This window comes from Clupea harengus, chromosome 3 (assembly GCF_900700415.2).
Source record: "Clupea harengus chromosome 3, Ch_v2.0.2, whole genome shotgun sequence".
Taxonomy (NCBI): Eukaryota; Metazoa; Chordata; class Actinopteri; order Clupeiformes; family Clupeidae; genus Clupea; species Clupea harengus.
Genome location: NC_045154.1, coordinates 64,118 through 75,348, shown reverse-complemented (window position 1 = coordinate 75,348; position 11,231 = coordinate 64,118). Strand labels below are relative to the sequence as shown.

At 38.6% G+C, this 11,231-nt stretch overlaps 1 protein-coding gene across 2 annotated transcripts in view; it reads left to right on the top strand.

Annotated features, from left to right (window-relative positions):
* Positions 1–1,539: 1,539 nt before the first annotated feature.
* The window catches only part of cep41 (centrosomal protein 41), a 16,386-nt gene continuing 6,694 nt past the window's right edge, over positions 1,540–11,231 (top strand). The window contains exons 1-7 of one of the 2 annotated variants that reach the window (XM_042707454.1): positions 1,540–1,655; positions 3,972–4,026; positions 4,123–4,186; positions 8,293–8,340; positions 9,128–9,189; positions 9,365–9,425; positions 10,865–11,006. In XM_042707454.1, coding sequence (XP_042563388.1) covers positions 3,994–4,026; positions 4,123–4,186; positions 8,293–8,340; positions 9,128–9,189; positions 9,365–9,425; positions 10,865–11,006 — 410 coding nt within the window. In that variant the 5' untranslated portion in view covers positions 1,540–1,655; positions 3,972–3,993. The remainder of the gene's footprint in view (positions 1,656–3,971; positions 4,027–4,122; positions 4,187–8,292; positions 8,341–9,127; positions 9,190–9,364; positions 9,426–10,864; positions 11,007–11,231) is intronic. The other variant, XM_042707453.1, reaches the window with a different exon arrangement.

Genomic DNA, 11,231 nt, shown 5'->3' with positions numbered 1-11,231 from the left:
ACACCACTAACTCAGATAGTTTAATTTCTTTTCATGTCCTGGTTAGAGCCAGTTTGTTCTCTGTGACGGGAACTATATCTCTATATTTTTGATTTTACATCTCAATTTAATTTGGAATGAGCGACAAAATCATAATGTAGGTACCTTATACATACAATCAAGAGGCAAGCAGATAATTCATGTATATATTAAGCATACATGAAGTCAACGTATATCACGTGCAGGGGTTGGGATTTGCTATGTGTGTGTCTTGGGGGTGGGGACGACGACTCATAAGTCATTCTAGATACTGTAAGGGAATCTTACAGTAAGGGACTGTAATATAGGATTAGGATATAGGAGCTATCCTGCTTAACAGTTTAACTTGAACTTGAGCTCGTCAGCTAGTTTTTTTTGCAACAATAAGCTAGCTTGCAAAAATTGATTTAAGTATATTCAACCAGTATAACACACAAAAATTGAAACTTGCATTTAGCTTCACCTGGTCCAAAAGTCATACATTGATATTCGCAGTAACTGTTATAATAACATACAAAAAAACTAATTAAATGCCAGTTCTAGCTTGGATAAAAGCATGTTTACCCACATTTCACAGCGAGCCTCAAAAATTAAAATAAAGTCTTAAATGTTCTTAGAAATTGTCATATAGGATGATTGATGAAGAATGCATGATGGAGATCATTTTCACCTAACAATGCATATGCCCTGACACCCATTAAGCTTTATTACAGCTTCTCAAGGAAGCTTCACATAATTCTCTCAAATGACTGTTGAGAGGACTTTGTTTGCTGTAGCAGCTCATAATGCATAGCCCGGCTGGCCAGCTCAGACTGCCTCAGTTCTGGCTCATCCAGGGAGTAACCCTCCACACCAACTGCTTGGTATGGCTGAGTTCTGGTTTTATCAACAAATGCCCTTGTCTACACACACTACAACCAATGAAAGCCATGCCAGAGAAAATAATTATTGGAAACAAATCAAACAAGGACAACTCTAGCTCAACTAGTGTTGTCTCATTTAATCTGGTTAGGGGAAAACTGATGGAAATGATAGGCTTCTAGGCTAACTCTGGTCCAAGTGGTAAACCATAATAAACTAACAGAAACGTTTCATTCCATGGTTGTCGACTCACATGTAAGCTCTGAAGGAAGTTAACTAAATATTGGTATTTTTGTTTTGTTTGTGTCACATCAATAGCCAGTCATGTTCATCAGTAAATCTCGAGTAGACTAGTAGGCTGATATCGATTATTTATTCAGTTTTTAACTGACCACGTCATGTTTCACCTTGAGAGCCTTTTAAAATGCTACAATGAACTTTTTAGTTTAGATATTTTATTCCAGGAATTGCAAACATTTTATGTTGTTTTCGTAATATTCACGCCTAGTTAAACAAAATATGGTGATGGTCCAACAGCGGACCAGATTCGTGTACACCACGAGTGGGGTGCCAACCAAAACCCACCGGTGGACCTTTATGCTTGCTATCTGGGGAGGTCTGTTTGTAAACGTAAAACATACCCACCGTTAGCGTACTCAGTTGCTCGGTAACGCTTGCCTTCCAGGCGGCAAATACATTTAGTGCGCATGCGCAAGAGACTTGCTATATTGTTGATTAGCCACCCACATCAGCTACAGCACCCCGGTCGGTATTAAGTAAGTAACGTTAACGATGTATTTCTTCAATGACTTCCCTCCCTCTTTGTCCGTCTCATGGGATCATGATCAGCTAACAAACATATTCAGATGCATTCCATGTAGGAGTTATGTCGTTGCAGTTAAAGTTCGACAAGTTGGGTCGGATAACGTTAACTGTTAGCCTACGTAACAGCAAACAAACGTTAACGCAATGCAACTTTGGGCTTTTAGGATTGTAACTTTTCTAAGAGCCCATTGTTTGATGTGTAAGGTTTAACACAGATGTACAGATGTCATGGCGAATAACGTCAGTGATTGTTTGCAGTTAGCTGAATTATTCTATATATTATATGTAGCCTCAATCAGGGCATTGCTGCAAAAGAGCCCTGTGCTCAGTCAATTCTCCCTGAATAAACAATGATGATGATGATGATTCGGAATGCCGCAAGCTATACAGGCAATTTAAACTTACACGGACATAAAACATTAACAATGTCGTTTTCATAGTGCTGACTTTTTCATTCAGAAAATTGGAAGAACTTGTTGGTAGCCTAATACAGTCCGTTTATTTTCTTATGCTTCTAACGTGGACGTCTAATGGACTTCTCAAAGACCTGAAACCCATCTCTAATAAACCAAGATTTGTGCAAATTTCCACAAATCTACCAGTACACCCAGTGTAGGCAAAGCTACATTTGTCAAAACAGGTTAAAACCTTGAAGTGTGAGGAAGGGAAACAAGTGGTAGAGATACACATCATGCATTTGGTAGATGTACATAGTATGTATACAAACATCATATGATATACATACAAACAAAGCTTAGTGGACAGTGTGCTCATAGGGTTACTGTTACAGGGGTGCATATAAATGCTAGCATGGGGTACGGCAGCACGGTGGCGATGGGTGCATGTGGGCCGAGGGTTTTTACAGGTAGATCGGGTGGAGAGACTACAGCAGCGTCCCATAGCGAAGATAGTCTAGACCAGGAGAGGAAGAAAGACAGAGTGAGTGGGTAGAGTTTGGCTGTCCATATGAGGAGCAATGTTTCCACATCCATCAGCAATTGGATCATGCTATAAGGGAGAGAAAACATTTTTTTGAGAAACAGATAAGGAGATATGTTTAGTAATAAGGGTGGCAGGGTACACAACAGTGCCCAAATGGCTGGTAACAGCCGCAACATATGCTTTACCCGGGATCCGTAAAGGCCCTCCTTCACGATACAACATATGCTGTCTGTAGCCCAGTTTTTATAGATTTGGGGTTTTTGGTATGTGTTTAGTTATGCTGGCTGGCTGGCTGGCCCGACAGGTGATGGGGTTTTTGACGCAATTACTTGTGGCTATAGGATGCATTACAGAGGAATGTCTTTAGTCTCGATTTGAATATGGAAAGGGTGTCTGCATCTCGGATGGAGGCAGGGAGATTATTCCAGAGGAGGGGGGCTCGGTAGCTGAAGGCTCTGCCTCCTATTGTGGTTTTTGATATTCTTGGAATTACGAGGCCTGCACAGGGAATGTTACCGTTCTTCTTCAGACTTGGTTGGTAGGATGGTAGGTCAGCTGCTCAGAGGTTAGGTTTAAGCTGTTGAATTGTAAAGCATCGTAGTGATACTGGAAACGTAGTGAAACAGGAAGGGTGTCGTTCATTTAAGATTTGTTTGTTAAAAAAACACATCTCTAAATCTTGACATGGGTTTCTCTGCAACATCAGATTAAATGGTAAATGGACTGCATTTATATAGCGCTTTTCTACTCAGAGAGAACTCAAAGCGCTGTAGACATTAATGCCTCAGACATCTACCCATTCATACACCAATGGCAGAGACTACTGTCTGAGTTGCCAACCTGCGCATCGCACTTTGACACTTGGTGAGGAGGAGTCGGGATTGAACTAGCAACCTTCCGATTACTAAATGACTGCTCTACCTCCTGAACCACTGTCCATTAACCATTTAATTTCTACCTGTGGCATACATTTGAGATCATGTTTTCCATTACCTTAATAATTACCCATTATAGATTTGTTTTTAATTGAACGACAAATTATTCTTTTATTTCATTGATTGATTTCCCCAATAAATTATGGTAATATGTAAGTAAAATATCTGGAAACAGATTTAAACCGGATAGATATTGAACAATAGTGAATAGTTTGAAGTGATGCCCGTATTAATCAGCAATCTTGTAGTTTATATGAATAGATCTAACACTGTATATAGCTTAGGTATCAGAATGAGATCTCCAATCAAATGAACCTAGTATAATCTATTGTAGCCTAGGCTATACGTTTTTTTGTGTGTGTGTGTGGTCAACTTTTGTTGTTGTTTTAGCTCACAACCCAGTCATTTGAGGATGTCTGCAACACAAAATATTGGCAACAAAGAGGTAACCTGATGATATTACAAATTTGATCATGAAAGTCCCTGGATATTTCTATTTTCTGATGTTTTAGTGCAAATGCTAAAAGATGTTTCTTTGCAGTATTTGAAGAAAAGGATTCCACAAAATCCACGATACCAGCATGTGAAGTCAAGACTGGATACTGGTAGGCAGGTGTTAAAGTGCTCCTGAAATGAAGAAATGAGCCTGTTGTATAGGGCAAGCACCTCTTTGAACACTTAGTTAGGCTACATGTTAATAGCCTAACGCAATGCAGACCTTAGCCTATTGGGCACTAATACAGTCAGGCTAAACACTGTAAACATCTCATTATTCCTTTACAACAGCTTCCCTGAAGGCTGATGGTTTTCCAAATTTCTAATGAGTATTTAAAACAAAAATGACAATTTCATTCATGAATACATGCCTCTCAAGGACCCTCCCACACCCCTCCAAAATAGCCATCTTGTGTTTCCATAAGAAAGACCTTTTCCAAAGCTTTAAGCCTCGACCAGACAAGATTTGGTGACGGAAACAAAACAATTAAAGTTTGTAGGTAGGAATACCTATTATTTCAACTGTTACGGTTGCCTAGAAATGGGGTGCTATTGTTTTCATGTGGCTTTATCTTTCATCATGAATAATACATCATTTCAACAACGGTGCTTGTAATTCAGTATCCCCCCCCCCTGGTTTAAAAAATATATATATATATATATTTTAGTTTGCGTTAAATGTTCAACTGTTCAAAATGTAACCTAATAGGGCCTACCGTTAATTTGAAAATAATTAGGCCTATTTATTGGCCAAGTTACATTGCAAACTTCCTAGTCAAATACTTGCCTTCAAGAACACTGCGATCATCGAATGCTGGTTTATTGGAGGTTCCCAGCAACAGCCGTAAGAAAATTGGGGACGCAGCCTTTGTCAATTACGCCCCAAAGCTATGGAACATACTGCCTATAGACATCAGGGAAGCCAGCTCGCTTAACATTTTTAAAAGAAAACTAAAAACGTACCTCTTCACATTAGCCTTTAACTAGCTCAACTTCACACTATATATTTACACAAATACATTTAATTTAATTTAATTTAATTTAATTTAATTTAATTATATAATTTTTTTGTGTCTTACTTTGATCTTCATCGTGCTATTAAGGGGTTAGAAAATAAAACTGCAGAGATATATTTCATCTATCTTATGCTATGCATTTTATGTATTACATTTTTTTTCTCATCTTTATGCACTCTATCACTGTTTTTATGCTAATTTTAATAATTATTATTATCATTATTATAATGTTTTTATTTATTTGTTTTGCACTATATCCTAGTTTTTATGTTTATTTGATGTCGATTTTTAAGTATTTGCTGTAAAGCACTTTGAGCTGCATTCTTTTGCATGAAAGGTGCTATATAAAGTTTTTTATTATTATTATTATTATTACATATTTAAAAAAGAAAATTAAGAAGTTGGCCATTACACGTAGACATATATACATAGACGCCCCTTTGACTGCTTCAGCCCGTTGCTGTGACGTGCCAACGTCACCGCCATATTGGTGAGGTGAAAACTGGCCTGTAAACAAATGCAAGTAAACGATGGAGCTGTGGTTTTTCGGGATAAAAAACACTATAGCGTTTACATTTCTCAACCGATTTCACTGAGTCGTTTTTATATTCAAGGGTTCATGACTACGTGGAGTACCAAAAAAAGTTTTTCTCCATGTTACTTAGAATCTCGATAGTTAGGCTATAATCACCATAGACATACTGTGGGAGCCTGGCCTTGCAAGGGCAAACAGTGGGTACACAAACTGGAAAAGAGAAGTCAGACACAGGAGTTGCGGTGAACAGAACTTAGGTTTATTGTACAAACTGAAGGGGGAAAAGGGAGGGGGCGCACAAAGGTAACTCAGAAAGCTTCACCGGTCTGGCCGTTGGCGTCAGGGGCTCCGTCGGGCTCTTCCTGAGGCAAGAGAGAGATAGAGAGCGATTACTCGTCTTCAGTAATATAAAAGGCAGGCCGCGGGCCTCTTACCCTGAGACTGTCTTGGAAGGCGTCTGGTTCTCACTCCTCAGTAGCTCAAGACAGTCTGGCTTCCGTATCCTCTGGTTGAGTTTAAAAAGGCTCCTGATTGCCTGATTGATTGAGTGCACCTGGGAGGGACAACCAGAGACACCTGGGTGGGGAGGAGTTCCCTATGAGAATCCTCTGGGGTAGTACCGCCCATCCAACACCATGCCTCTTAATTGCCTTCGTTTGGCTGTACTCAGCCATGTGGGGCACTGCTCACCGGCTGGGCCATCACAATACATGTATATGTCTATAATAATCGCTGCTAGACGCTCCCACAGCTCATTCACTGAAAATAAATCTAAACTATCGAAATAGTGCATCTTTAACTACTAATATTTGACCATTATTGAGAAAAATGGAACAGAATCTGCAAATAAATGGCTACACTACACACTTTTCAGTCCGTATTTTTCAGTAGATTGAATCTTTCCCAACAGTCGAGGATTACTCAACAAGTAAGCATGAAAGTCCTTGTAGGTCATGTGCTTAAAAATTGTACTGGGTATCGTATTGTATTACTCTTCAGATTGTTTAAAAAAGTTCCATTGATTTGAATGGGCCACCCCAACGTTCGCAGGTCTGTCATTTCTTTATATTCACTGCTGCGAAATAGTAATGACCGCTGTCATTGGCAACAGGTTTTGTGCTTCTAATTCACATCTTTCATATCATTCCGCAAGTAGTCCGGTGTTTTAAGGTAAGGGAAAGTCATTGTAACTTGAAGTCAGCAAGTAATGGGTTGCTACGCAACACCTGAAACTTTAGAGTTCTATTTGCCTGAAGAACAATTTTTTCTAAGCGGAATCACAAAACAGCAACAAAATCGTTAAAGAGGTATTTTGGAGGAATGCCTTCTATCGTTTTGGCGAGTAACCGTATAATAAGCGGGATGATGTATAGTTTGGAGGTCATTATCTAAAAATAACGATTGGATTTCAAAATAAGAGTATACCACAGTTGAAACAGTATTGCCAAATCTCTAACGGTAGACACATTTCTACCGGTGCACCGTATATACCGTCTTATCACCCAACCCTAGCCGAAATAGGTATTTTTTTTATGGATAATTGATTTAGGATAGGTGTAATGGTTTAGGCTGGGTATGTAAAATACCAGAGCAGAACATGTTTGAGTCAGATGGGTCTACACCTCTAGATTATGTAGCCAGAATGCCAGATTTAGTTAGCTCACTTTTGATTGTTGAAAGTTAGTTTTTGTTTTTTCTTGTTCATATTTTTCTAAATCTTTGAGACACTGCCTCCAAGCCTATTTTCACCACCGCAATGTCAGCCCGGCTACACCGGCAGAGGTAACCTCAACTCGTTTATTCTCAAACAAACACGCAAATGATTTAAAAACCCGATTATGCCTCCACGTGTAACGACCCGGGGTCAGGCTAGTTTTACACCCAGTCAGAGTATGTTCTAATGAGCCAACCCAAACACAACTTGCCTCTTCCGTCTTCACCCACCCACTGATTGAGGTTCTGCAAATTAGGGAGGACATAGTAAGAGGCTCCAATGATGAATTTAATGCGGTTAGCATCAATAGTCCACAATTCTCAATTCGCAATTCTTCCTCTTCTCAATGTTATGCCAGTTCATCCATTGCCCTTGCTTTGCTTGAGAAGCTGCTGCTGATGCTTGTCTACTTTCCTCTTCTTGCTCACGAATCAAAGCAAGTTACTGTCTGCCTCCTCTCCGGCAATATAGCCTTACCCTATGCTTTTTACCGTTAGAGCAGAGTTCTTGACTGCTGTATCTTTTTAGACTTTTACAAAGTCATCTCGAAGCTGATCTTAGCACACTTGAACTCCTCCACCAAGCTGGTCTTTGGGAACACCAAAATTCCTTTTGCATACAAAGCTACAGTACTTAAACAACATGGCACCCAAGCCATTTCATAACTGCCTTTTTCATGACTCTCTCAAAATGTCTCTACCTCTGAAATAGCAACTTCATGCACAGTCAAAGGCCACCTTGTTCTTGGCAAAAAAAAAAATGGCAAACACCACAATTTCAGAATAATAAAAATGTATGAAAGTACCCTGTAATTTAGGTTAACAGAATTAAGTTTTAATTTACTTAACATAAAGTGATTTGTATTTACTTAGTTGTAGTGTTCTTTCATAACAAATGAGTGCTGGTTTCAATTCATATTTTGTTTGTATATTTGATTTTGATCCTGAATAGGCTGCAGCCTGACTAAGCAAATGGAGAGACTTGAAGAAATAAAGAAAAGTATGTATTGCTGAATTCTTAATTTCTGTTTTTTTTTTTTCAAACAAAGTCTGTATTTTTGTGTTTTTCACATTGTTCTGCTCAGACAAACGGGACGGCAGTTTTATGTTGCATTACAGTATGATTAGCCTAAGTGTCCGGTTCATAGACGTGACGCTCATTCAAGTCTAGACAGGCATTAGACATTAGACATGTCAAAACTACAACTGTGTTAATAGACTGAAATGCTCCTTTAGAATTAGTTACAGGGGAAGAGCTTAAGGTAGTTGCATCAGCATCGCCAATTTACGCTCAGTTACGCTTAGTACCATCCAGTCATTAGCTGATCTAGCCCTTTTCATTAAAAAGAACAACGGTAGCACTGTCCTAGGATGAATGCCTGCTCTGTCCAGGTCACTCGTTTCCATATTCACCTTGATTTCTCATGGATAAGGACCTCTGTGGTTAGGCGCTAGTGCTAGTGCACCTTTTGCAAGAAGGTCTCAAGACTTGATCAGCAACTTCACTGTAACAAGCCAGTAACTTTGTTGGAAGTAGGGTTTAGATTTTAAGTCACTTCAGGTGATTGAAGTTTGAATTCAGTAGCATTTCGGGAAAAAATTACATCATCATGTTGTGCAGTAAGACAATGGATACAGGACAGATTAATTTCAGTCATTTGATGGAACAAGATGAGAATTTAGCAGGCGATGCACATGATCCAGGTGAGATTATTTGGCGAATTAAAAACGTGTCGTTTTGATCAGCTTTGTCATATTGTAGTGAACAAATGTACCCTTTTGCTTAGACTACAGATACAGAAAGGATGAACTTTTCAAGAGGCTTAAAGTGACAACTTTTGCTCAGCTGGTAAGTGAAACGTATTTATGCATTAAAATATCTGTTCATAATTGCTGTGCCATAACTTGTCATTTTACCATGTCTTGTCCTTTGTTGTCCTTTCAGAGGTGATAAAGAATAAAATAAAAATAATATGGTAATACAATAACTACAATGTATAAAGAAAAATGATATCCTTTGCCAGGTGCTTCAAGTTGCTTCAATCACAGATCTGAATGAGACTGTCTTTGGAACAGAAACACAAGGTACTGTGTTGATCAATGCAGTAATACAAAAAAGGGAAAAATTAGGATCATTCAGAATCAGTTATTTTAGCTTTTAGGAAACAAGCCAATCATAAGATTCCTTTGCCCCGGTAATGCAAAATTGTCCTAGTGGGTGAACTGGAAATCATGCTATTAGGGCAAGGAATAATTATAATTCTCAAAGTCTGTGAAATGAATAGAATCCGTAGCGGTTTGGCCAGGTTTTTTGTCAGGCAAGACTCATTATATATTTTATATCACAAAAGACTCATATTTGTCTATGATGATGACTGTTCTATGTGGGATCAGTTGAATTTGATAAAAATCAATGTAATCATTTTTATTTTCCCGTTCATTAGGGACATTTTGTTTGTATGATTAAGGTTAAACTTTAGTTCAGTCCAAAAGATTTATCAACTTTAAAATGTCTATTTGGCAAATTACTTTTTTGTTTACAGTGCATGCCAAATGAATGCACTCTGAAATGAGAGAATGTAACTAGGTAGTGTACTAGATGTTTTTTTATACGTATATGTAAACGTAAGTTATGATGGTGGAGAACTATTAGGCACTATTAGGCACGGCCATACAATGCTCCTGCCAAAGGGAGAGAGAAGAGGACATTTGTTTTCATTAGAGACAGCAATCAGCAGCAACATCAATTTGATAAACAGATCAAGATACATTTAGGTAAACAATTAAGAGTAGGTAATATGGCCACTTTATCAGTATGAATAATATATTAATAATATGATAAGAAGAAGAGGGAGAGACTGACCGGCATGGTGTATGGGAATTTTGTTTATGTTTAGTTTTGATTTTGATTAGTTATGTATGTTGGCTGACATGGGTGCATGGGGATTTGAGTTCTATAAGGATAGCAAGGGTGGCAGGATGCAACACCAGTGCACAACTGGCTGTCGACAGCCACAACATGCACCACATGCTGAATTGATTGTTTAATAAATTAAATTAATAATGCAAATTTCTGTTGTACATTCTTTGTGTGCACTTTGGCTCCCATTAGCACTACCTGCTCAGTTTCACTGAGATGCACACCTTGTGTATGGAAATGGAATTGAATGTCATTACTTGTTTTAGAGGTTGTGGTGGGTGGACACTATGGAGCAAGCAAATCACAATCCACAGTGGAATGAATCCAGTGAATCATTGGAAATCATTGGGGCGACAGTGGTACATGAGGTAGAGAAGTCGTTTAGTAATCAGAAGGTTGCTAGTTCGATTCCCTGTCGAATCGTCCTTGAGCAAGACACTGAACCCCTAATTGCTCCTGATGTGCATTGTGCCATCAGTGTAGATGTAAAATATGAATACATCCTTGTAAGTCACTTTGGATAAAAGCGTCTGCTAAATGACTAAATGTAAATGTAAAACTGTGAAATTGATTTGAATATTGAATAAGAACTTTTGACAAACAGATGATACCTGTGGACAGCCAGAAACAGATGCCATCCATTTAGCAGAGACATCAAGTAGGATACTGCAGCCCTCACCAACGCAGCTCAGTAATAATGACGAATCTGGAGACTCTGTATTTACTCCTAGATCCACGCTTCAGAGGTAAAGCAAGTAGTCCTCATAGGTTTTTACACTGCAATTTGTAATAATTTGTTGGAAACTGCTAATTGGTTAGGAGAAGTAGCCTGTTATCCTAAATTCTGTTGAAAATAAGACTGATGTCTGAAGTTAGGAATGCTTATAGCCATACTGTTAAATGTATGCATTACTTTAGTGTGAGTATTGATGGCTAGTCAGAATTCGTTTTCTTTAGAAGCTTTATACAAA